This window comes from Mustela nigripes, chromosome 1 (assembly GCF_022355385.1).
Source record: "Mustela nigripes isolate SB6536 chromosome 1, MUSNIG.SB6536, whole genome shotgun sequence".
Lineage (NCBI taxonomy): Eukaryota > Metazoa > Chordata > Mammalia > Carnivora > Mustelidae > Mustela > Mustela nigripes.
The window spans coordinates 53,091,532-53,118,602 of NC_081557.1; the positions used below are offsets into that span (position 1 = coordinate 53,091,532).

Sequence of the window (27,071 nt, forward strand, 5' to 3'; positions counted from 1 at the left end):
CTGAAAAACTGCCATAGACACCCAGCCTTCAGCAACCACTACCCCGATCAGTCAGCATCCACACAAACATCGAGGTAAGACTCTCCACCAGCACAAAGATTGTGACTCACTGCAAGCTCAGATGATGGTTAGCATTTCTTAGCAGTATTTTTTAATTAAGGTATGTACACTGTTTTTGTAGACACAATGCTATTGCACACTTAACAGACTACAGCATAATGTAAATATAACTTTTATAATCACTCGGAAATGAAAAATTCCTTTGATTCATTTTATTTATTGTGATATTTGCTTTACTGGGGTGGTGGGTTTGTCTGAACAAATGCAAGCATGTCTGACACATTTTCCTTTCCTTTTGCTTTCTATTACCTTTCCTTTTCCATACTGACCAAAATTTATCCATATCCACTTAATATATATTGGGCTTGTCATCCATTGGGTGATAAAGGGGCAACTAATTCCTGCGGAGGCTTGATTTCTTTGTAATTTTCTTCTTCTAAACCAAGACTTAATTTTAAAATAGGATAGTGGTTTCAGAGTTTGCTCAAATCTTATATACCTATGATAAATTAACACAAACAGCTTAAAGAGCAAGCTGGAAATACCCACTCTAAAGCCTAAAGAAATATACTCTGTAACAGAGTAATTCTGCTTATGGACAATATACTTACATATACTAAACGGAAAAAAATAAACATGAGTATTTATTATAGCACGGCTATAAAACTGCAAAATTAGAAATAATCTAAATATCCTTCAAACAGGAAAATGAATAACCACTATATAGCAAATAACAGAAAAGAAACAAATTACATAGATCAATATGATAAATTTCAGAAATAGAATGATGAATGAAAATAGCAAGACACAAAAGGACAGGTAGTATGATAAGATTCGCAGAAGTTATAAAATGCACAAAATGATGCTACAATATTGATATGGCTACATACACATGTAGCAAAATCATAAACATAAGAATGTTTCACAGGACTGTGGCCATGCCTGGAAAACGAGAGGAAAAGAATGGAATGGAAAATGAGGGGGAAATACCTGTTTCTATAACACTTTTAATCAAAGGCAAATTTTAACAATATCTAAGTGTTCTATATTTTATACTATGTTGTTTATTTCAACATTTCATTAAAAATGAAGAGATATGAGTCAGACAAACTTTCATGCTCTGGTGCCACTTCCATACTGGTTAGTTAGGAGACCTTGGAAAAACTATCTTTCCACATTTCTTTAGACTCTAAACTCTCTCAAAGTGAAATACAAATACCTATTGTCAAGAAATACCTATTGCCATGGGGTGCCTGGATGGCTCAGTTGGTTGAGCGACCGCCTTCAGCTCAGGTTATGATCCTGGAGTCCTGGGATCAAGTCCCACATCGGGCTCCCTGCTTGACAGGGAGTCTGCTTCTCCCACTGACCTCTCTCTTCTCATATTCTCTCTCTCTCACTCCCAAATAAAAAATAAATAAAATAAAAATAAATAAAAATAAAAAAAGAAAAGAAAAGAAACTGCCATGAAGGCTGCCTGGGTGGCTCAGTCTTAAGCATCTGACTCTTGGTCTCAGGTCAGGTGATGATCCCAGAGTCATGGGATTGAGCCCCAAGTTGGGGTCTGTGCTTGATGGAATTTGCTTGAGGATTCGCTCCTCCTCTCTCTGCCCTTCCCACAATGTGTACTCTCCCCTTACTTTCTCCCGTCAAATAAATAAATAATCTCAAAGGGAGGGGAAAAGAACCAAAAGCAATTGCTGTGAGGTTTTTTTTTTTTTTTTAAATGAAGCCAATGAAGCACTCTGTCCAATATTTGGGAGCTATTATTATTATTAATTATTTGTCCCCTTCTTACCATAAACTTTAGCCACATTAGAAAATGCAGTGTCCCATAAGAGACTTTTTTTTTTTAAGATTTTATTTATTTATCCGACAGAGATCACAAGTAGGCAGAGAGGCAGGCAGAGAGAGGGGAAGGGAAGCAGGCTCCCTGCTGAGCAGAGAGCCCAATGCAGGCTTCGATCCCAGGACCATGAGATCATGACCTGAGCCGAAGTCAGCGGCTAAACCCACTGAGCCACCCAGGCGTCCCTCCATAAGAGACTCTTAATCTCACAAAACAAACTGAGGGTTGCAGAGGGCAGGGGGGTGTGCAGAGAGTGGTTGGGTTATGGACATTGGGGAGTGCTATGGTGAGTGCTGTGAAGGGTGTAAGCCTGCCAATTCACAGACCTGTACCCCTGGGGCAAATAATACATTATATGTTAATAATTTAAAAAAAAAAAAAAGAAAAGAAAAAGAAAGTACAGTGTTTCCCAAAGATGCCATCATTGCTTAGAAAGCCATTTCTATTCTTCTTTACCTTGCAATTCCTCTCTTTCCCAATTTGTAAAACAATTAAAATATCAGTAACTATCCCCTATGATTGTTAATGATTACAGAAAGATACATTCAATGATAATCATTATTGGTCATAATAATGTCATAATCATTATTATTATTACATTATTGGGAAAATCTTAACATCTGTCAAGCCCAGTTAAACATCACTTGATTTTATGTAGTTTTTAAATTTTATTTTATGTAGTTTTATCTGAGTTTTTCCCCTCCTAAGAATTAACCACTCCCTGTCCTGTATTTGCATCCTGTTTTCTATAGGGTTTTATAATAGCACTATTACCCCAAATTCCAATTTTTTTTAAATAGTTTGCATCTTAAAGATTTTATGTATTTATTTGACAGAGAGAAATCACAAGTAGATGGAGAGGCAGGCAAAGAGAGAGAGGGAAGCAGGCTCCCCGCTGAGCAGAGAGCCCGATACGGGACTCAATCCCAGAACCCTGAGATCATGACCTGAGCTGAAGGCAGCGGCTTAACCCACCGAGCCACCCAGGCGCCCCCAAATTCCAATTTAAAAAAAAAATTTATTTACTTGGGGGGCAAGTAAAAGAGCCCTGCATCAGGCTCTCTTCTCAATGGGGTGCCTGCTTCCCCCTTTCTCCCTGCCTGCTTCTTTGCTTACTTGTGATCTCTCTCTGTGTCAAATAAATAAATAAAATCTTAAAAGAGAAAGATTTTATTTATTTGAAAGAGCGAGAGAGAGAGAGCATGAGCAGGGGTAGTGGCGGGGGAGAGGCAGGCTCTCCGCTGAGCAGGGAGCATGATGAGGGGCTCCATCCCAGGACTCTGGGATCATGACCTGAGAGAAAGGCAGATTCTTAACGAACAGAGCCACCCAGGTGCCCCTGAAATTACAGTTACTTATTTACAAATCTCTCTTATTACTCTAACGAACTATGCCACTGTGAAGAGTTGTGATTACCTGCGGTAAGACACTCAAACATCCCCTGGTTATACTGAATAAATTGAAATGGCAATAAATTCTAGCCTTGTGTTGATAAATTACATCAACACAATTTAAGATGTAGCTTTTACTCATACAGAGTTGTCTTATACATTATGCATACTATATAACTATTTGATTTACTATTCTTCTAAATTTATATGACCAACTTACAGAGATTTTGGCAAAGACATGACACATTTAATAGCTGTTTAGGTATACTGCACTTGATGATTAATAAATACACTTATGTAAGAGACCATTTAAAAACTAAGAAAAAAAAAAAGAAAGGCCCTTGGGGCACCTTGGTGACTCAGTGGGTTAAAGCCTTTGTCTTCAGCTCAGATCATGATCCCAGGGTCCTGGGATGGAGCCCCACATCGGGCTCTCTGCTCAGCAGGGAGCCTGCCTCCTCCTCTTTCTTAACCCCTCTCTCTGTCTACTAGTGATCTCTGTCAAATAAATAAAAAAAATCATGAAAGGCCCTAAACAAAAATGGGTTATGACAGGAACAGATAATTCAAAGATTACAAAATGTACAAACTCTACTATCAATCAAAGAAATTGGAACTCAAAAAACACTACAATTTTTTTTTTCAAAAAACACTACAATTTTTAATCAAACCAAAGAGCAAAGTTTTCCTTTAGTGAGAACATTCAAAACTTCTAAGAGTATGCTGAAAGGAACATGTTCATTCACGGACAGTGTTAGTACAAACTGGTACAACTACTCAATAATCAATATTTGTTAAGTCTTTATACTCAATAATCAATATTTATCAGGTGCTTAAATTATATGTAGAACTTTCTTCTTTAAGAAATTTTTTTAAAAAGATATTTTTGAAGATGGGAAAATCCTCATAGTGAAGTAAGTACTTTTTGTACTTATTATATATATAATTGCATTTATCACATAATCTCAATTCTAATCAAATAAATAAACAACCATCCCTAAAATAAACACTGGAAAGAAAGAAATCACAATATTAACAGTGGTTTTTCCCTCTTGGTCACAAAACAATGAATAATTTTTATTTTTTGCTTTGCATTTCCCCCAGTTTTCTAGAGCAAACATGTATTTTCTCTACAGTGAGATAAATTATAAGCAACCCAACTGTAAGAAACCCTGGTTTGCCCAAGACTGAGAGGTTTTTCTAGGACATAGGACATGCCATGCTAAAACAGACAATCCAAGACAAGAGAGGACAGATAACTGGTCACGCTATTCTCATTCATGATGACTTGTCATTAAAATTAAGTATGTATACACTACTGTTTCTACAATGGTACTGCTAAATGTCTCTGGAACCAACTCTCATTCTGTTTATCAACCAGAGTAAAATATGTTGACCATTTTGCAAGACAGTCAATTAGGGCTTAAGGAACATTAAATGATAGCAGAGCAATGCACCATGAAAGCAATCATTCAGATTCAGCATTCATAATTTAGGTAAGTAAGTTTACATTAGCCTTTTTAACATACATTCAAAATTAATTGGCAGTAAACAGGTACAACACACCTATAATGAGCAGAGATCTGTATCAGCTACTGGGGATACAGGAAGGAGTAAGATTGGTAGGTATTACAATAAAGTCATGGTCACCAGCTATCTCTGAAGACACTGACACTGCCAGTAACTTTCCTACATTTCTCGAGCATTAACTATCTCGATGTTCTTCACTATTCTCACACCAGCAATCTCTCTATGTCCACATTTTTCAGATGATTCCATCCTCCATTTCACAGAGAAAATAGAAGCCATGAGGCAGAAGCTCCTTCCCATCACCTGACCTGTAAACCTACTCCTGTTAAAATAGAGATTTATTTATTTATTTATTTATTTAAAAGATTTTATTTATTTATTTGATAGAGAGAGATCACAAGTAGGCAGAGAGGCAGGCAGAGAGAGAGGAGGAAGCAGGCTCCCTGCTGAGCAGTGAGCCCGATGTGGGACTCGATCCCAGGACGCTGAGACCATGACCTGAGCCGAAGGCAGCGGCTTAACCCACTGAGCCACCCAGGCACCCTAGAGATTTATTTTAAGCTAAGCCCAATCCTTCTACCTATGTTTTAGATTTTATCTCCTCTAGTCTACTCAGGAAGGGTTTTGTTTGTTTGTTTAAAAGATTTTTATTTTTTTATTTGTGTGAGAGAGAGAGAGCACAGAGGAAGAGGGAGAGGGAGAAGCAGATTCCCTGTTGAGCAAAGAGCCCAATTTAGAGCTCAGTCCCAGGACCCAGAGACCATGACCTAAGCCAAAAACAGCCGCTCCAATGACTGAGCAATCCAGCCCCCCAGTAAGGTTTTAACAATGTTATCATCTCACTTGTTTTAATGGAACCTCAGTAGCTGTCCTATGCCAAGTAGTTGAAAGAAGACCAAGGAGAGAAACAAGAATTGTTTGGGGATTATTTTAAGAGAATTCATGATAAAAGCTTTTCAACGTCATCTTATTTTATTCAGATTTAAAAAAACCATTCTCAATAAACCACAAGGCCCTATACAACCCCCACACCACTCTCCCCCACCTCCCACAGCCTGACCTCCCTGAGCTCTTTTCTTCCTGTATTATAATACCCCTCACTCATTCAGCTTCAGCTGTATTACTCACCTTGCTATAATACAGAAGCCAGTAAATTTATTCTGTAAAGGGTCAGATAGTAAATATTTTAGTCTATATACAACTATTCAACTCTACCTTTGTAGTAAGACAGCAACTATGGACAATAAGACACTAAAAGAAACGATACATTCTAACAAAAGAATAGCAGACCAGGTGGAACCTGGGTGGCTTAGGTCATAATCCCAGGGTCCTGGGATCAAGCCCCATGTGGGCTTCATGCTCTCCCTTCCCTTGCACCCCTCCCCCCTACTTGTGTGCTCACAAGCACTCTCTCTCAAATGAGTAAATAAAATCTTTAAACAAAAAAGAAAGAATAGCAGGCCCTTTAGCCTGCAGTCCTTACTCTGCCAATCTTTGTCCTAACATGTTAAGTAGGCAATGCTTCCCCCTCAGGGACTTGCTCTAGCCAATCCTTTAGTTTTTACTCAAGTGTCACATTTTCAGTGAGTCCTTTTCTAACCCCCAATCTAAAGTTACACCCTCCCTCATCCCCCAATTATTTTACCTCCATAGCTCCTTATGATCATCTAATACACTGCATATTTACTGATTTTGTTTACTGTCTACCTCCCCATACTTTGTAAGGCTAGAATTCAATTGATTTTGTTTATAGGCTTATTCCAACTACCAAGAATAATATATGATATACAGCATGTACTCAATAAATATTTGTTGATTGCAATGAATGAATGAAATATTATAGGTAAAGTATCAACCATACTTATGAGAAGAATATATTTTTACAACTGAAATATTTTGCTTGGCAAAAATACTTGCCATTGTAAAGATGTTGACAGATTTTACAGTTTCCAAAAGGGGCCCAAAATACTGCACTTATCAGTTGATTTTATCAGTATCATGTGCCTAATGTACAAGTAATAGGAGCTACCTACACTAACACATTGGTACAACCAATTTACTACATGCTAAAGGGATATGAATTGGTGCCAGTTTTATTTATTTATTTATTTGACAGAGAGAGAGAGTGCGAGCGCACGCAGGAACACACAAGCAGGGGGAGTAGCAGGTAGAGGGAGAAGCAGGCTCCCCACTGAGCAGGGAGCACAGCAAAAGGCTTGATTCCAGAAGCCTGAGACCATGACCTGAGCAGAAGGCTGCCGCTTAACTAACTGAGCCACCCAGGTACCCTTGATGCCAATTCTTTTATAATTTATTTAAAAACTACACGGTAGATATCTAACAGAGGCTTTATTTATAATTAAGTATAACAAAATAAAGTCACACAAAACAAGTAACAGATCTTTTTTTTTTTTCAGTCCAAAAAGTTGCTTTTATTAAAGCAAGGGGACAGGACCTGTGGGCAGGAAAAGCTGCACTAGGGTTGTGAGGAGTGACTGATTATACACTTTTAAGATGGAAGAGGAGGAATAAAGGGAGTTTCCAAAATGATTTTCTTCCATTAAGGAAGACTTAAAGGATCCTGGAGATCTGGCTATTGTTAAGCTAAGGTTGCTTTTTGTCTCTAGCAAGGCATCAATTTTAAGGAAGCTGTGAACTCCTTGAGGATTGTCATATTCTGCCTGTCTCAAGCACCAATCTGTCATGTCAATTAGAAACCCAGAAATATTTCTGTGGCGATCTGGAAGGCATACACAGTAAACAAATAACAGATTAATAAATTGTTAGAAGGCAAATAGGAACTAGGACCTTGCCAGCTATTTTGCAAGCCCTACACATGCCTCTTCCCAAGAATTCACTCTCCCTACCAAGAAAAACAATTAACCTGACTTTTATGTTAAGCAAGTCCTTATTTTAGTTTTACCTGTGTATTATTTTCCTTTTTCTGTCCCTTTAATTTTCTGTTGTCCCCTCCATCCTTTACTTTTCTTGAAATTATTTGTTCAAGTCACTGAATCATTTGTTCTATAATTTCTGGATGATGCTGACTGCACTCCGATGCTCCTCTGCCCTTTTTGTCCCTTGAATAGTCACTTTGATCTATAGCCTTCATCAGATTCCAGTTCAATTTTTTGCAGCAAAACTATTTCAGTGATGGTGTGTTCTTTATCAAAAGGCATTAATGTCTGATTTATTTCCCTCTTTTTGTAATGTTAACAGATACTGACGCTCTCTATCTAAAACATTTATCAGGAACTGCAGAACGGTGATATTCCCATTCTATCATTCCTTCATCAGTGACTTGCTGGAATAAGTTCCATAAACTTTATGAATTCACTACTTTATTATACAGTGATACAGTTCATATAGGAAAGGAAGGATAAGTAGTGTGCCTCTTTTCATTTATTTAACAATGTTCAAAACAATAATTTGATCATCACTGGATATCTCCAAAGGTAACCAATTTTTCTTTTAGTATCATAATGAAATCATGGATTTAAGGCATATTCATTAGGATCTCTAAATTGGCTCTTGAGTCTTTTTTTTTTTTTAAGTAGGCTCCATGCCTTCTGTAGAGCCTAGTGTGGGGCTTAAACTCATGACCCTGAAATCAAGACCTGGCTGAGATCAATGTCTTAGTTTGGATGATTAACCGACTGAGCCACCTAGTTGTCCTGGCCCTTGAGTCTTTTTGACATGACTTGATAACATGCACACTACCGGGAATGACAAAATGTTTCTTGGCTCATTCCCATTATGCCCCTGAATTGGTGGGAAACTTTTTCACAAATACAATCTAGGTGTTAAGGCTGATCACTACTGTTGGGTTGGACACTGTTTCTAAGTTTTTTTAGTAGATAGAACTAGTAAATACACGTATATATTTAAAAAAAAAAAAAACCTCATAAATTCATAATGCTATTTCAGTGTTTTCTTAATCTCTTTTATCTTACATTTTATAATCTACCCCCTACTCTGAGAATCTTGGTTTTAAAGGACAACATGGGTGATATAATTAAAATATTATTACTTTTTCTTTCTCATGCTAGATACAAAACATTCTAAGAAAAACTGTATTGACACCATCATCAAATTGATTTAATAAAAAGTTAAGAGTTATCTGTGTGTACTCTTCCCATTCTTTCTCCATCTGTCCTACTATAGCTCCACTGTCAAAACACATATCCATTAACGACTGAGTACACATTATCTCATTATCGGCCACTTAGATGCAGCTACATGTAACCACAAACTCAATGCTCACCCAACATTCTTTTTAAAATCTTATTTTGAGGGGCACCTGGGTGGCTCAGTGGGTTAAGCCTTTGCCTTTGGCTTAGGTCATGATCCCAGGGTCCTGAGATCGAGCCCCACATTGGGCTCTCTGCTCAGCATGCTTCCTCCTCTCTCTCTGCCTGCCTCTCCACCTACTTGTGATCTCTGTCAAATAAATAAATAAAATCTTAAATAAAAAAATCTTATTTTGAAATAAATTTAGACATACGGATATGTTACAAAAATAGTTCAGGTATACCTTCACACCGTTTTTCCTAAAGTTAACAACTTAGACACCTATAGTATAATTATAAAATCAGAAAATTAACAACAGTAACATACTATTAATTAAATTTTCCTCCAACGTCCTTTCCATTTAAGGATCCAGGTCTCATTTTGTGCTTGTGTTTGTTCTGGTTTCCCCCAATCTGTGACCGTTCCTCAATCTTTCCTTGTTTCTTCTGCTCTGACACAGTTATTAGGATACCTCTTAATTTTGGCTTTTAAATGTTTTCTCAATATTAGATTGAGATTATATATTTTTGACAAAAATCCCACAAAAAGAGATGCTGTGCATTACATCAGAGAATATAGGATATGTCAATGCCTAATCATTTAGTTAAGGCATTGTTGGCTCTGGTTTTTACCATTTTTCTCCTTGTAAAAAGTAGGTGTCTTCGGGAGCCACACTGAAATTATATTAATATTCTGTTTCTCCATAAACTGCACCTTGTCTGCAACAATTATTACTGTAGAGTTTCCCTCATGGTGATTCTGTATTTCCTTCATTCCTAATCCATATCTGTCTGCAAAGAAGGCTGCCCCTTCACCTCTATTTACTTATTTACACAATTATGTACTTATATAAGTAGAACTCATGGGCATTTGTTTAAATCTATGGTTTAATTCTATCATTATATAAATTTGTAGCTAAAACAGTTTCTGCTTTCACTACTGAGAGCTACTTCTTATTGGCACCTGTACACTACTGACATGCCCCAATTTTTTTTGAGCATGTCCTTAGACTCTGGCATTCTATGATGTCTCAGGCTCATCTTGTATTCTCCAGAATACAGATTCTCCTGCCCATCTCCAGAATCAATCTAAGGAGCGCTGGCTTTTTTTATTGGAGAATGATATTTTGGAATAAAAATCTAGAGACTAAGAGTGCACATTACTACCAGGGTATCGTCATTCTTAAGATTCCTCTCATAAACAGAAGTAGGAAACATATATATGAATTAGTAACAAAAAAAAAGAATATGTTTGTATGTATTTTGACAGCATCGACCACTGATATTATGATAGTTATTCTAGCTATCTGAAGCTCATTCACTTGAAGATTTCTAAAACAGACCACAGATATTGGTAAGTTTATTTTTATTTGAAAGCCAGTTTGGCTGGACATATAATCAATCCCTGGGTTACATTTCTGTTGCCTTACATACATTATGGCATTTTATTGTATCATAAAGCATTGCTTTCAAATAGAGTGCTAGCAGTCCGATTTTCTTTCTGCTGTAAGTCACATGGTCTTTTTGCCTAGATAACTAAAGGCTTTCTTCTTCAAATCCCAATAAATATGTTTTGATGTTCGTTTTCTGGGTTGATTTTCCAAGGTACATAGTACCTTTTCAAAATACAGTCTAACAACTTTGTTTCAGGAGGTTTTGTTAAGCAGACTTCAGTATTTTTGTCTGCTCCCTTGCTTTGGTTTTGTTTTCTTTTTTGTGAAGACTTGTTGGATTTTCTTTCCCATCTTCAAATCCTTATCTCTTTCTGTCAAATCTTTATCTCTTTTTTCATTTCTTTTTGATTAAAAAAAAATACACAGCTTTCCATTTCCCATTTGGCAAAGGCACTGATCCTTGAGTTTGCTCACTCTGATGTTTCTCCTGGATCTGGGAAAAATCTTGACTCTTCTGAGTTCTACAACCTATGAATTATAGTTTTCACGTTCTGTGGGAATGTCTTTAGGATAAGTGTTTATTCTTATAATCCTGTGGGATTTACTTTGATCCTTTTTAGTTGCTTATTTTTCTGTCAAATAGATAATTTTTCTAATTTCATAGCTCTAGAGTTCCCGACTTGTTATTTTTTGTGAGATATTCAAATTTAAAGTGATTTACTTAATGAGATGAATGAACCCTATTCCTTTCTCATACTTCTATTTGGAGCTTCTTTTTTGCATGCCTATACTGCCCCTGTCCTACTTAATTTGGATTCTGTTCCTAGCAGTTTGGACAAAGCTCAGTGTGGAGTTTATTCTGGAAGGGAGGTCTGGCTGGAGAAGTCTGAGAATTCCCAAGTACCCCAGAGCCCCTTTAAGACCTTAGTTTCCAATACTGTCTAGAGTTTTTAATTTTTGCTATTAATATGTTCCTTTAATGAAGAAATTTGTAGAGACTCAAAAACAATGCCACTGCCATTTTTCAAAAATTGTGAATGATAACTTCAATTTTTCCTTCTAATTCAAGTCACAACAAACTTAATCAGAGAACAGCAACAGTTAATCTAATCATAAGATTTCTTTCGCTTTTCTCCTTCCTTCCCATCTTCCCTTCCTCCTTCCCTCTCCAGTAAGCACAAATGATTCATATAAGAAGCAACATAGTCTGGGGGCGCCTCGGTGGCTCAGTCATTAGGTGTCTGCCTTTAGCTCAGGTCATGATCCCAGGGTCCCGGGATCGAGGCCTACGTCAGGCTCCCGGCTCAGTGGGATGCCTGCTTCTCTCTCTCCCACTCCCCCTGCTTGCGTTTCCTCTCTCGCTGTGTGTCCCTCTCAAATAATAAATAAAATCTTAAAAAAAAAAAAAAAAGAAAAGAAAAAGAAAGAAAGAAAGAAAAGAAAAGAAAAAGAAAAAGAAAGAAAAGTAACATGGTCTGTGTTCTATTGTTCCTGGCATAAAAATAAAAGAAATGCAAGCTTCAATGTATTTTGTCCTTCACCTGACAATTTAAGGAGGCCTAAAGTAAAGAAGGAATGATGGTGATGATAAAAAATAATATATTTTCTTTTGTTTTTATAAAGGAAACTAAGATATCATAACAAGGTGATAATAACACTTCTATTTATCTGCTCTCTCTATACTTTTCTGTAGTGAAACACTATTTAACATGGTTAATATAAAAGTGGATGATTTGGGGGGCACTTGGGTGGCTCAGAGGGTTGAGCTTCTGCCTTCAGCTTGGATTGTGATCTCGAGGTTCTGAAATAGAGCCCTGCATCAGGCTCTCTGCTCAGTGGGGAGCCTGCTTCTCCCTCTCTCTTTGCCCGCCTACTTGTGATCTCTGTCTGTCAAATAAATAAATAAATCTTTAAAAAGTACAAGGACAAGGACATTTTAAAACCCATCCATAGGACACCTGGGTGGTTCAGTTGGTTAAGTGACTGCCTTTGGCTCAGATCTTGATCCCAGTGTCCCAGGATCGAGTCCCAGCATTGGGATCCCTGCTCAGGAGAGTCTGCTTCTCTCTCTGACTCATTGTTCTCACTCTCTCATTCTCTTTCTTTCTCAAATAAATAAAATATTTAAAAATAAATAAATAAAAAATAAAATCCACCCATAAGTCTCTAACTTAAACACCCATACCATATCAAAACATTTCTTTATAGCTGTAACAATTAGTACCCACCCTTTCTATGGAAGGGGCTACAAACTCTAATGGCCACAGGAGCCAGGCAAGAAAACATAAATGAGGGTAAGAAAAATATAAAGCTAGAAATAAAATTAAATTGTTTTTATTGAACATAATATAAAATTATGTGTAATGCTGGTGACTGTGTTTTGAATCTTAAAAAGCTACTAAGGTTTTATTATTTTATTTCTTAATTTATTTTATTATTTTATTTCTTAATTCATTATTCCTTTGATTTGGAATCAGAAACTGGATCACTGTTTCCGGGACCAGGGACTGGTCATTACGACAGTGTTGGATCCAGTATGCAGTTAGCACTGTTATACGCAACACAAAATCTGGCCTTCAGTCATTTAATAGGGAGTTTACTACTATATATTAAATGCCAATAAACAGCTGCTGGTGAGCATGAAGTATTAGCAAACACTGATAGAATTTTGTATACATGAAATCTACTTTCAGGATTTTTACATAATTTTTGTAATTGAATGCCATCATTATTTAGTTTTCAGTATTGCACTAGTAAACTTAGTTTATATTACTTTAGAAGGCAAACTGAACAATATTAATTTTCCTTCTTAAATTTGAAGTCAGAGAATCTATTTCACGATTCAGGCTATCATATCCATTTCTGGATACCAACTACAGTAGGAAAGTGGGACAGGTTATTCTATATCTACTATATTTCCTACTGAATCAAGTTCATAAAAATGAGTGAATCAACTAATAAAATTATAATATCCAAAGTGTTCAATTTTATTGCCAACTTGAGTCTTTGAGAAAATATTAGTTGATAAGGCTAGATTTTTTTTTTTTACCTAAATTATATTAAAAATATACCCCTGCCCTCCCACCCCCCACCAAGGCTTCCTTCCACCACATCATGGCTAAGCCATCTATGGGCCACAGGAGTCCCAGACAGCATTTTTTTAAAGTTAAAAGAACAAAACTTCATTGTATCATTATATGGATGTTTTCTGTGTGTAAAAAAGTTAAAAATGAAACCTCACAGTCATGGTAATTAACCTTTTGAACAGGTTAATTGTGCTTAGAGATTGACTCATAGGTCAATTTTTTGCATAATGAATGAACCATACAATACAGTATTTTTCTATACTATGAGGCTTGATGCTCTGCAGTGACCATAAGGAGTCTTCTTTAGTTCAGCTAAGCATTCAGATTCACAAGACCTCTACAGGATCACACTGCATGGTCCACCAAGATGGATGTAAGACAGCTTGCCAACAGGAGTAGGGGCTTAAAACCTGGTATAGGCTTTGCCACAGTCTATATAGCAATTCATATGGGCATCTAGGAGCTATCTTCTCCCAGCTGACAACTTCAGGAGCAAGTATATAGCATTCACATTGCATAGGTGTGGGAACTGCTTTGTCTTTAAATGCCTCATGTTCTGTGGCGCCTGGGTGGCTCAGTTAAGCATCTGCCTTCAGCTCAGGCCATGATCCCCAGATCCTGGGATCAAGTCCTGCATCAGGCTCCCTGCTCAGTGGAGAGCCTGCTTCTCCCTCACCCTCTGCTGCTCCCCTTGCTTGTGCTCTGTCAAATAAATAAATACAATCCTAAAAAAAAAAAGTCTCTATAAAATGTCATCATCTCAAATTTAAGCTTTGGTTTGATATGATCACAATAGTCAAAGGAGGAACACGTCTAGGTAACTTTTTCTTTTTCTTTTTTTTTTTTTAAAGATTTTATTTATTTATTTGACAGAGAGAAATCACAAGTAGATGGAGAGGCAGGCAGAGAGAGAGAGGGAAGCAGGCTCCCTGCTGAGCAGAGAGCCCGATGCGGGCCTCGATCCCAGGGCCCTGAGATCATGACCTGAGCCGAAGGCAGTGGCTTAACCCACTGAGCCACCCAGGCGCCCCTAGGTAACTTTTTCTAAGTATGACCTATTTAGATGATTTTTAAAAAGATTTTATTTTTAAGTAATTGCTACCCCCAACATGGGGCTCAAATCTACAACCCTGAGATCAAAAGTCACATGCTCCACCAACTGAGCCAGTGCAGTGCCCCTACATTTGTATTTTAAAATTTCCCCTCAATACACAAAAAAGCCATCTCCTAAAGTTGGGGCTCATTAAGGAACCATATCCAAATTAGCTCTTGTCATTTAAAATGATTAATAAATGCTACAAATAAATCACTATGGGTACTATTATTATCTGTGCTTTCATCAGCTACAATACAGAATATAACAAATGACTTAAATTCTTGTCCTTCTGTTCATAGTAATCTATTCACTATGAACAAGTGTATTTGCATTTGCACTTACGTATATAAATGCTCAGTCTAGTTGGGACACATTTTTTGCTGAACCCAAACTCAACGTTGAAAAAAGTAGTTTTGATTCACATGTAATATTTTTTTCTTAAAAATCTGTAACTGCTCATCAACCATTGAGGAATATATGGAATTGTTTAATCACTATATTGTATACTTGAAACTAATATAACACTGTATGTCCAAGTACAATGGAATTAAAAGAAAAGATATACAGATATCTACATATATCTATATATATCGATGTATATAGATACATATACGTATCGATATATATAGATATATGTATATATATCTCTATATAGATATGTACATATCTATATATATTGATACATATATATATCTATATACATAAATACATATAATGAACCATACAATACAAGATTTTTCTGTACTATGAGGCTTGATGATCTGCAGTGCCCATGAGGAGTCTTCAGTTCAGCTAAGCATTCAGAAACAAATCATAGCATTAAGAAGCAAATCTTAAAACTGCAGTTCTCCCCTTGTCCCTCCTAATTTCTCCATTAGGTATCTTTTCCCTTACCCATCATATTACTACAGTACTGTTTCATAACACTATATGTATGGACTGAATTATTCCCCCCTTAAACTCATGTTAAAGCCCCCATCCCCAATGTGACTGTATTTGGAGATGGGGTCTTAGTGAGATAATTATTGTTAAATGATATAAAAAAGGTAGAGCCACAATCAATAGGGCTAGTGCCCTTTTAGAAAAGGAAAAATACCAGATCACTCTCTCACTACACACACAAATAGAGGCCACATGAGGCAGAGAGAAGGAAGCCATTTGTAAGCCAGGAAGAAAGCCTTCACCAGAACTTGAGTCTCCTGGCACTCCATCTGGGGCTTCTAGCCTTCAAAACTGGGGGAAAATAAATCTCCGTTATTAAAGTCACCAAGCTCGGTATCTTGTTATGGCAGACAGGCAGACTAAGATAATAGATTAAGTTGTATTATTTTGCCATGTTGAATTTAGACTTTATATTAGAAATCACATTAGTAATGGCCATAAGAGAATCATCAGTAGCTTACTTAAACTTTTGTAACCACAGGAATATTCTTCACTGCTGCCAACAAGTCACATTCCCATTTTTCTTTCTCTTGTTTTTTCAACATGTGACAGATATATGAATATAGTAATTTTTTTACTTTAACTATATCATAAGAAAAACAAAATGTAAGTACTAGGCTAAGCAACTGAGACTAAGCCCAATTTCAGGGGACACAGAGAGGATTAAGGTAAACTGGAGAATGCAAATTCTAAGGAGAGTCAAACATCACTCAGGTACAGCTCACTGCTGATAGGCAAAAACAAACCTCCATTGTTATCAGCTCTTCTAATTTCTAATTTTATTTTATTTTAAGGATTTATTTATTTATTTATTTGACAGACAGAGACCACAAGTAGGGAGAGAGAAGAGGAAGCAGGCTCCCCACTGAGCAGAGAGGCTGATGCGGGGCTCAATATCAAGATCCTGGGATCATGACCCTAGCCGAAGGCAGAGGCTTTAACCCACTGAGCCACCCAGGCGCCCCCTAATTTCCAGTTTTAAATGTCCACAGCAAGTTCAAATTTTAAAAAACAAAACAAAACAAAAAATAATCACACACATGTGGAAACATGTTCTCACAAAAATCTGTACATGAATGTTCACGGTGGCATTACTCATAATAGCCAAAAAGTGAAAACAACCAAATGTCCATCAACTCATGAATGAATTAACAAAATGTGGTGTATCTATATAAGGAAATATTATTCAGTCATAGGGGTAGGTAAAAAGTGGCAAGTGACTGCTTAATTATTACAGGGTTTCTTCATGGGGTGATAGAAATCTATAATTAGATGGTGGTGATGGTTGCAAACATTGTGAATATACAAAAACAAACAAATAAACACTGAATGGTATACTTTAAAATGCTGACTTTCACCTTAATTAAAAACAAAACAAAATAAAACAAAAAGCAGCACTGTATAAACAAAAAAACCAAAAACAAACAAAAAAAAGTTTTTAGGCCAAATCAGGTTTGTAAGCTCCTATCTACAATTTCAATTCTCTATTAAACATTCTCAAGTGGTAGTCTTTACCCATTCTGCATATAGGCAGAAGTGTATGATACAAAAGCTAACAAAAGGAAAGTCTTTTTCCAATTAGCAGAAAGAAACCAAAGGTTAGGATTTCCCTCAACTTTGTTTTTCCTCATACTTCTTTTTTAGTGTTCTGGTACCTTCCAAATTAGAATACAGTATCTAACATGGAGTGAAAATATACATTAAACTTTATGGTGTCCTAGAAGAATAGTAACTTCTGGTAGTATACCACCAAACAAGATATCCTGGGTCTTAAACAGATAGAGAAGGGCTTACATTATACCTAACACTTGCTTTGAAATCTATCATCTATCACAGTTTGAGAAGAACAAGTCAGCAAGTATTTGAGAGCTTCAAGCTTGGTGGTATGACTGACCCTAATATAAGTAGGAAAAAAAAAAATAGTATTTAATTAAATGCTGGCAGAACTTAGAAAAAGATCAAAATTCTGAGATTCCAGATGGCCCTGAATGACTAGAATTTCCAGAGTGCAAGAAAAGTATCCCAGAGAGATAAAAGCATGATAAGGACACAGAAGGAATGCCTAAGACACAAGGAGAAAATGCATTTAGTTAACCCGGAACCAGTGATGATGTAAAAAACTAGCAGGAGATAACACTAGAAATATCATTCGAGGCCAGACTGTGAGATTCTGAATGCCAGTTTAAGAAATTCAGACTTTTCCAAAGACAATTTCAATTACCTTTGAAATAAAAAATGATTTAATTACTCAGTTAGTGAATGTTTTAAGACAGATGATGCCATCTTTGGATCTTTTCTTTGCTTATTTTTATAAGCAATTCATTTCTTCTTGGCACTTAAAAAAAATTTACTAACGTTGGATACAAAGCATAACAATTCAACAAACAAAGAAAAATCTATTTTAGCTGCAAGAATGAAGAGTAGCTGTTTTATTCTTTCCGCAGTTCCTGTTTATTTTTTTCCTTCCTGATGTCTGATTTCCAAATATCCCTGCTTTCCTTCCCCTCCCTGCCCAAAGGCAATGTTTATTTACATCTGAAAGTAATAAAAATGACAAGTCAGAATCCCATTTCTTTGGTCTTGCTTGGAAAAGAACACAATAACTACATCAAGAGGACGGAGTAAGAGAGGGGGCTTTAGGGGCTGAATAAAAATGTCGACTCCCACAAATTATGTGTTTCTGTAGCATCTAAAGTACACAAACCCCAGAGAAAGACCAAAGACTACCCAGGTGTGAACACGCCACTCACAGGCTGGGTGACCCTGGGAAAGTCACTCAAATCTCTCCTTTGACTCCCTTTGCTCACTTGGAAAAAACAAAAACAAAAAACCTGAAATACTACCTACCTATCATACCTAACAGAGTGGTTGTGAAGATTATATGATTTAACACATGTAAAGCACTGAGCAGTACTTGGCACAAGGTCAATGGTATGTGTCAGCTATTTTATCCACTTTAATGTAAGCTTCACAAAAGCAAGGATTTGTCTTTACTTATTGAAGTCTCATATCTAAAACGGCGCTTAACACATAGCAGGTGTACATTAAGTACTTCCTAAATGAGTAAACAACATTTTGCTATTGGAGTAAGAGAAACAGAAGAGGAGACACTACTTAAAAGAGAAAGGAGAAAATCAAAGAAGGTTAAATGTCTTGCTCCTCTTCCTGTGCTACTTTTTAAACAGATGTCCTCCCCCACAGCATCTCTGTTAACTGTGTTTAGTGTTAAAATATCAGTATTCACTGAGGAATATTTTCAGGAACAGCTGTCTGAAAGACTCTGCTCTATTTAAATAAATAAAAGGTTAGAAGGAAACTGCCTCTGTAACCTTGCTAAACAAAGTGTGATTCTCTGACCAGCAGCCTGAGCATCACCTAGGTCCTTGGTAACTAAAATGGCAAATTATCAACTTCACACAAGACCAATGTACTCAGTGCCTGCACTGTAAAAAGATCACCAGATAAACAGCATGCATATTGAAGTTTGAGAAGTACAGCCCTAGATTACTGTAGTTGAAGAGTACAGGGGATACAAGACCAGGGTTCAAATCCAGACTCTAACCATTTATTACATATAGGACACAGGGCAAATTTATAAACTTACCAATTACCTCATCTATAAAACTGAAACCGTAATAACAGCAGTTTCCTCAAGGAGATGCTATGATGACTGAAAATGCATGTGTAGCGTTTGGTGGACTGCAAGGTAACACAGATAGGGGGAATGTAAAATGGCCCAGCAGCTGTAAAAAGTGGTATGGCAGATCTGCAAGCTACCATATGATCCAGCAATTCCACTTCTAGGTATATACCCAAAAGAAATGAAAGCAGTGACTCAAACAGCTATTTGTACACCCATGTTCCTACCAGCAATATTCACAACAGCCAAAAGGTAGAAGCCAACTGTCCACAGACAGATGAATAAACAAATGTGATAAACACATACAGCGGAATATTATTCAGCCTATCATTATGCTCAGTGAAATAAGCCAGTTAAATATTCTATGAACAAATATTCTATGATTTCTTGGACAGAACATCCCAAGAGTCAGGCAAACTCACAGAGATGGAAAGCAGAATAGTGGATGCCAGGGGCTGGGGGTGCAGGGATAAATGAGGAGTCAGTATTTAACTGTCAGAGTTTCAGATGGGGAAGATGACTCCGGAGATGGACGGTGGTGACAGATGCCCAACAATGTGAATGCACTTAATGCCATGGAACTGTATACTTAAAAATGGTTAAGATGATAAATTTTATGTTATGCATATTTTACTACAATAATAAGAGTTCAATAAAGTATCTTTGCTTTCTTAAAATTAGCAAAAAATACGTTGTGATGATCTGTACTTTTTATTTAAAATTTTATAAATGTACATTATAAAAGAGAAAATGTACTCAATGGCCTTTTGCTGCTTATTTTTCATTAAAGAAAAGAAAAATCAATCTCCCTCTACAGGAAGACTTCCAATTTTTCAAACTGAAAGAATTCTAATTAATATAGTTGGAAATAGAAGTGGAAGAAGAGAGAAGAAATTACAAAACAAAGCAAAACAAAACACACAAAAAAAACCTTGTTTAGGTGCTTCTTCCTCCTTTTTAGTCTCCTCATCCTCTAAGCTGGGACTTTCCCGGGAAGAGTTGTCCTGTTGGCTAGAGTTTTTCAGTAGCACAGGATCAATCTGTGCTTTCAGCAGGGCAAGAGTCTCAGCCAACTCGTTTCGATTTCTAAATAAGGGAAAAAAACAAAACAGCATAAAAATTGTAATCCTGTCCTAAAGAGCTTTCAGAATAATACCTATTAGAAATTAGAATTTTAAAAAGAAAAACACATTTAAGAACATCCAAAACACCGGTACACCTCATCTTAATTAACCTTGAATCTAACTATTAGGAAAGAAAAGCATATGAAAATATATTATTTTCCAAAACAGAAGAAACGTATACCCTACGGATTAAAATGGCAATGTGAATCTCTTTGGCTGAAAAGAACAGCAGGAACAAAATTAAACAAAAATCAAAGTTAAATAATTTTTAAAAGTCCTATGTAATCTCTAAAGAGTACAAAAGCAATGTAAAATTTCCTTGAAGGGGCGCCTGGGTGGCTCAGTGGTTAAGCCGCTGCCTTCGGCTCAGGTCATGATCTCAGGGTCCTGGGATCGAGTCCCGCATCGGGCTCTCTGCTCAGCAGGGAGCCTGCTTCCTCCTCTCTCTCTCTCTCTGCCTGCCTCTCTGCCTACTTGTGATTTCTCTCTGTCAAATAAATAAATAAAATCTTTAAAAAAAAAAAAAAAATTTCCTTGAAGAAGCACTTTTTTAAACAAAATGGGTCACATTCTTGATTCATTTGTGAATAAGAACTCTGTTCTACCTAGAGAAAGAATAACATTTGATACTGTTATAAAATTACGATCCAGGTCTGAGTAATTATAGCAAAGTCAGCTCTTACAACACAGCTAAAAAACCTAAGAATTCGGGAAACTGAATGCTGTTCTGTCAATTACAGTTTACAACTACAGGATGAGAATTCAATTTGAACCAAAAATACAAGAAAATCCCAAATAAATCAGATTTAACCTATTAATTCTCTATCTTTAATACCCAGACCAGAGTTGTATTAGATGGCTGATTTAAATGCCACCTATAAACAAGAAAGCTCACTTGGATATTTCTCCTTCTCAGATAAGCAATGTGTAACAGTGAAGAGAAAAAAGGAAACCTTGGACTAAAAGTTGGAAAAGTCAGTTCTAGATCTGCCACTGAGTTAACACCATGAGCTTCCCCTCTATGTTGTCAAAACACTGTGTGTGTATGCACCTCCAATCCTATGTAGTTCCCATTCAGATGAAATTACTTCTGTTCTTGTCTGTCATGCCACATGTGTTCTCTATCCTCCGGTCCCCTGCAACCTCTACCCCAGTTCAACTCTGGTGATGATAGCAGGGACAGTGCCTTATGAAGTAGGCTCTTAAGTCAGGAAATATTTAATGAATAAAAAGAATTCCTGTTCTAACCTAGATGGCTAAGTGCTCCTGTACAAGTCCTGTAACTTCACTAGGCTTCAGCTTCCTTATCTATAGAATAAAAGACAGGATTCACTCGAATGTTATTAAAATGGCCTCCTAGGGAAAATAATTGCCACTGACGGACAATTTTTCAGAATTAAAATGACAACCATTTTGTTATTATGTATGTGAATGAGCATATAGATTAATACATCTTATTAATATTGTGTATGAGAATGCATCCATAGGTTACACATATTATAAATAAAATGAAGTTTTAGAATTTTAATTATCTAATAGTAAGAGGTCAGATTAAGATCGAATGCTTTTTCAGAATCCTGTCTGGCACTGCCTCCACTTCACAAAAAATTACCTTAAAACTTAGAGACATGAAAAAAATTTATTTTGGGGATGCCTGGAGGGCTCAGTTGTTTATGCACCTGTCTGCCTTCAGCTTAGATAGAGTCCCGCATTAGCTTCTTGCTCAGCAGGGAGCCTGCTTCTCCCTCTGCCAGCCACTCCCCCTACTTCTGCTCTCTTTCTCTGACAGATAATACGATCTTTAAAAAAAATTATTTTTGGCCAGGTTCCTATTTCCTAACTTCATTACACCAATCTGCTTCTAACCTAAGGCTTTATCCACTTAATGTTATTACTGTGTTTAGTACACTAAGAATTCCATATGAAAAAGTGCCTCAAGCTTCTTGTTATTTTTTGAAGTGATGCTGCGAACTGAATTTAAGTTGTTCACTGAATTTAAGTTGTTCACTATACCTATTTTAAAAAGCTTCCAGCATTAGAAGAGAACCAATACTGCTACAAAATCCATATCAATTACTAGACTACAAAACAATCGAATTAAGCAGAAAAATTTATTGGAGAACTCCCTAAAAAGCTTTAACCTGAATACTGTGTTAAAATGCAAGATTCACGTAGTCATAATTATATGAAAACAGGAAACTACCCAACTTTGGAATTCTGTTTTGATCTAAAGATGAGATTTAATACGCAAAATATATTTTTTTAAATCCCAACTTTGAACTAGTCAGAGGGGATTTTTATAAATAAACATATATTCAAATTATACCCAAAACTCTTACCACTATGTATAGAAACTCTTAAAATAGACTATGGCTAACAATTCAGTGCTCTGCTCTCTCTCCTTCCATTGCTGGCTCTGTTTGCTCTAAAATATTCCTTCACTCAGGTATACTAGATATATCCCTCCAAAATACCATTCATTCTCTCTCTCTCTCAGGATGTAAGTTGTTTGCACTTCCGCTCTTAGCCTGGAATATGTTCCGCATGGCTACCCCAACTATTCTTTCTAAGACAAGCACAGAATGAATAAACAACTGTGGCATATCCCTACAAGACAATACTATTTAGCGATAAAAAAGTACAAAGTACTGATTTAACTACATAAATGCACCTTAAAATGATTATGCTCTTCAAAAGAAGCTAGACACAATGGCCACATATTGTATGATTCTGTTTATGAAATGTCTGGAATAGTAAATTATAGAAACAGAAAGCAGACTGGCAGATGCCACCAGCTGGGTAAAGGGAGAATGGTGATTAAAACTGCTAATGTGCAGGGTATGCAGTACAGAATTTCTTTATGGGGTGAGGAAAATATCCTGGAATTTGACAGCAGTGGTGGCTGCACAACTTTGTGAATATACTAAAAACCACTGAATTGTATTAAAAACAAAAATAAGGGGTGCCTGGGTAACTCAGTGGGTTGGCCGCCCAACTCTTGATTTTGGCTCAAGTCATAGTCTCAGGGTGGTGAGATGGAGCCTAGCTTCCGGCTCCACACTCAGTCTGAGATTCTCCCTCTCTCCCTCCCCACACCCCTCACCCACTGATGCATGTGTACATGCTCCCTCTCCTGAATTAAATAAATCACTCTTTATAAAAACAAACCAGGGGCACCTGGGTGGCTCAGTGGGCTAAAGCCTCTGCCTTTGACTCAGGTCATGATCCCGGGGTCCTGGGATCAAGCCCCACATCGGACTCCCTGCTCATCAGGGAGCCTGCTTCCTCCTCTCTCTCTGCCTACTTGTGATCTCTGTTAAATAAATAAAATCTTTTAAAAAATAAATAAATAAATAAAATTTAAAAACAAAAACAAAAATGATGATGGCTTAGATGAGAACACAGCTATAAAGGGGATGAGGAACAGTCACACTGGATACACTTTGCATGGAGAGATGTTTGGATCTGCTGATACAGTGGATGTGACAGGAGAGGAAAACGAAAAGTCAAATTTTGTGACCCAAGTTTTAGATCTAAGCAGGTGAAAGGATGTGACTGCTATTAACTGAGACGGGACAAATATGTTGCAGAGGAAAGGGTAGGTCAGATTAACAAGCAGATTGACCGACTGACTAAATAGATTCTAAAAAGTCTTGTGTTGCACTATCTGTATCTGAAGTTAATTTAGACTTTGGTGAAATGGAGTATATCATCCTATCTATTATGTTGTGGAATATGATTTTTTCTAGTCTAAGGGTTGTTCAGAGTTAAGACTTAGTGAAAGGGATTAAACCTTTAGGAATCAATTGAGCTGATAGTACAATATCGTAACAAAACAAAACAAAAAAACAGACAAAACAAAAACAAAGCCAAGCACTAGCATCATATTCTGCCAAGTATCTGGGTCCTAAAGAGCACACACCAGAATGATCTCCAACACAGATCACAATTATGACCCTCTATTATCATTTGCTACTTGCCCATATCTTTTTCCCACAATTTGGAACTCCTTACGAAACTGCATTGCATCTATTTCCATGGCACAGCACAGTGTGAATATAGCAATTCTTTGTAAGTATCTATAGTATATGATTATAGGGTCCACCAATAATATCCCATCTTTTTCATTTGAATCCAAATTAATAGGTGACAAAACAGGGAGGATAATGGAGTATGACAGTATTTCTTATGGGGGCCAAGAACCTAAAGGAAGACATTAATGAGTAATATCAACAGCAGTAGTATCAATAACAGAAGTTAACATAAGTAATTACTATGTTCCAGGCACTACTCCAAGCACTTTAACTAGTTCATATAATCCCAATATAACCTGATTAAATAGGTACTATACTTACACTCATTTTATAGAGGAGGAAGTGAGGACACTACAGAAAGGTAGAGTAATTTGCCTAACATCATGGTTAGTACAGATTAAAGGCAGGATTGAATTACAGTCTGACTTCCAAGACCATCTTCTCAATCACTGTACTATACTAGCAGCATATGGTTTAGAAATGTCTTTGACAGAATTTGTCATTTTGGATACATGAAAACTCGACACACTGTTTATTTAGAATTTGGCTTTTTGAGAATGACTGTCAAACCATTACAATTCTTAAAATATTTATTGATGTAAAATTTACATACTTTCAAAGTGTTCTTAGTGTTCAGTTAATCAGTTATAACATTTTGGTTGCTTTCAAGTTTTGGCAAATATGAACAAAGCTGCTATAAACATTTGTTTGTAGATTTTTGTGTGGACATAACTCTTCAACTCCTTTGGGCAAATACCAAGGAGTATTTGGTTCCTGGATCATATGGTGTTTAATTTTATAAAAAGCCATCAAACTGTATTCCAAAGCAGCCATTTTGCATTTCCACCAGCAAAGGCTGAGAGTTCCTGTTGCTTCACATCCTCATTAGCATCTGCTGTGGTCAGTGTTCTGGATTTTGGCCATTCTAATAAGCGTACAGTAGTATCTCATTTTAATTTATATTTCACTGATGATATATGATGTGAACCACTTTTCATGTGTATATCCATACAAATATATGTGTATATTTGCCATCTTTGTTGGCAACGTGTTGTTAAGGTCTTTGGTCCATTTTCTTTCTCCTTTTTTTTTTTGAAGATCTCTCTTTTTTATTTATTTATTTTTTTAAGAAAGAAAGAGAGAGCGCGAGCAAGTGTGAACAGGGAGAGGAGCAGAGAGAGGGAGAAGGCTAGTGGATTCCCCGCTGAGCAGGAAGCCCAAGGTGGGCCGAACCCCATGACCTGGAGATCCTGAGCTGAAATCAAGAGCTGGATGCTCAACCAAATGCCCCTTAAATCAGGTTGTTTTCTTATTGTTGAGTTTTAAGTGTTTTTTATATATTTTGGATAACAGGCCTTTATCAAATACATCCTTGGTAAATACTTCCTCCCAGTCTGTGGCTTAGATTTCATTATCTTGACAGTTTACAGAGCAGAAATTTTTAAATAAAATGAAGTCCAGCTTTTATCACTGCTTTTATACCAGCTTTTATCACTATCTATCATGGATTGTGCCTTTGGTGTTACACCAAAGAAGTTACTACCAAACCCCAAATCATCTAGATTTGTTTGTGTTATCTTCTTGAAGTTTTATAGTTTTGCATTTATAAGGAGGTCTATAATTAATTTTGAGTTAATTTTTGTTGAGGGTGTAAGGTCTGTATCTAGATTCACTGTTCTGCATATGGATATCCTTTTTTTCCCCCCAGTATTATTACCTTTTCTGCACTGTACTGCCTTTGCACCTTCATATGGGCTTATTTCAAGGCTCCATATTCTGCTATACTACATATTTGTCTACTCTTTTTGTGTTTGGTTTGGTTTGGTTTGGTGATCTCTGCATCCAATACTCAAACTTACAATTCTAAGATTGAGAGTCACATGCTTCACTAACTGAGCCAGCCAGGTGTCCCTGTATCTGTCTCTTCTTTTAAGTAATACCACACTGTCTTAATTACAACTTTATACAGGTTGTGAAGTCGGTTAGTGTCAGTCTTCTAACTTAGTTTTTCTTCAGTATCATGTTGAGTACTCTGGGCTTTTTGCTTTTACATATAAATTTTTTTTTTAAGATTTTATTTATTTATTTGACAGAGGAGAGAGATCACAGTAGGAGAGAGGAAGGGAAGAGATCACAGAGAGAGAGGAAGGGAAGCAGGCCCCCTGCCGAGCAGAGAGCCCGATGTGGGACTCGATCCCAGGACGCCGAGATCATGACCTGAGCCGAAGGCAGCGGCTTAACCCACTGAGCCACCCAGGCGCCCCTTACATATAAAATTTTTAAAAAGATTTTATTTATTTATTTGACATAGAGAAAGAGCACAAGTAGCAGAGAGGCAGGCAGAAAGGGAGGGGGAAGCAGGCTACCTGCTGAGCAGAGAGCCAGATGTGGGGCTCGATCCCAGAACCCAGGGATCATGACCAGAGCAGAGGTCAGATGCTCAACCAACTGAGCCACCCAGGTGCCCCTACATATAAATTTTTTTAAAAGTTTGTCAATATCCACAAAATAATGTGCAGGAGTTTTGATTATGACTGCATTAAGTCTATAGATTTTAAGTTGAGAAGTGACATCTGGATAGTATTAAATGTTCCTATCCACAAATATGGAACATGTCTCTTCTTGGGTTCTTTCAT

At 36.9% G+C, this 27,071-nt stretch overlaps 1 protein-coding gene across 2 annotated transcripts in view; it reads right to left on the reverse strand.

The window, feature by feature from the left end:
* Positions 1-27,071, reverse strand: part of RSF1 (remodeling and spacing factor 1) — a 159,593-nt gene that overhangs the window by 39,331 nt on the left and 93,191 nt on the right. For both annotated transcript variants that reach the window (XM_059411612.1, XM_059411603.1), the window contains exon 5: positions 20,209-20,363. In XM_059411612.1, coding sequence (XP_059267595.1) covers positions 20,209-20,363 — 155 coding nt within the window. The remainder of the gene's footprint in view (positions 1-20,208; positions 20,364-27,071) is intronic.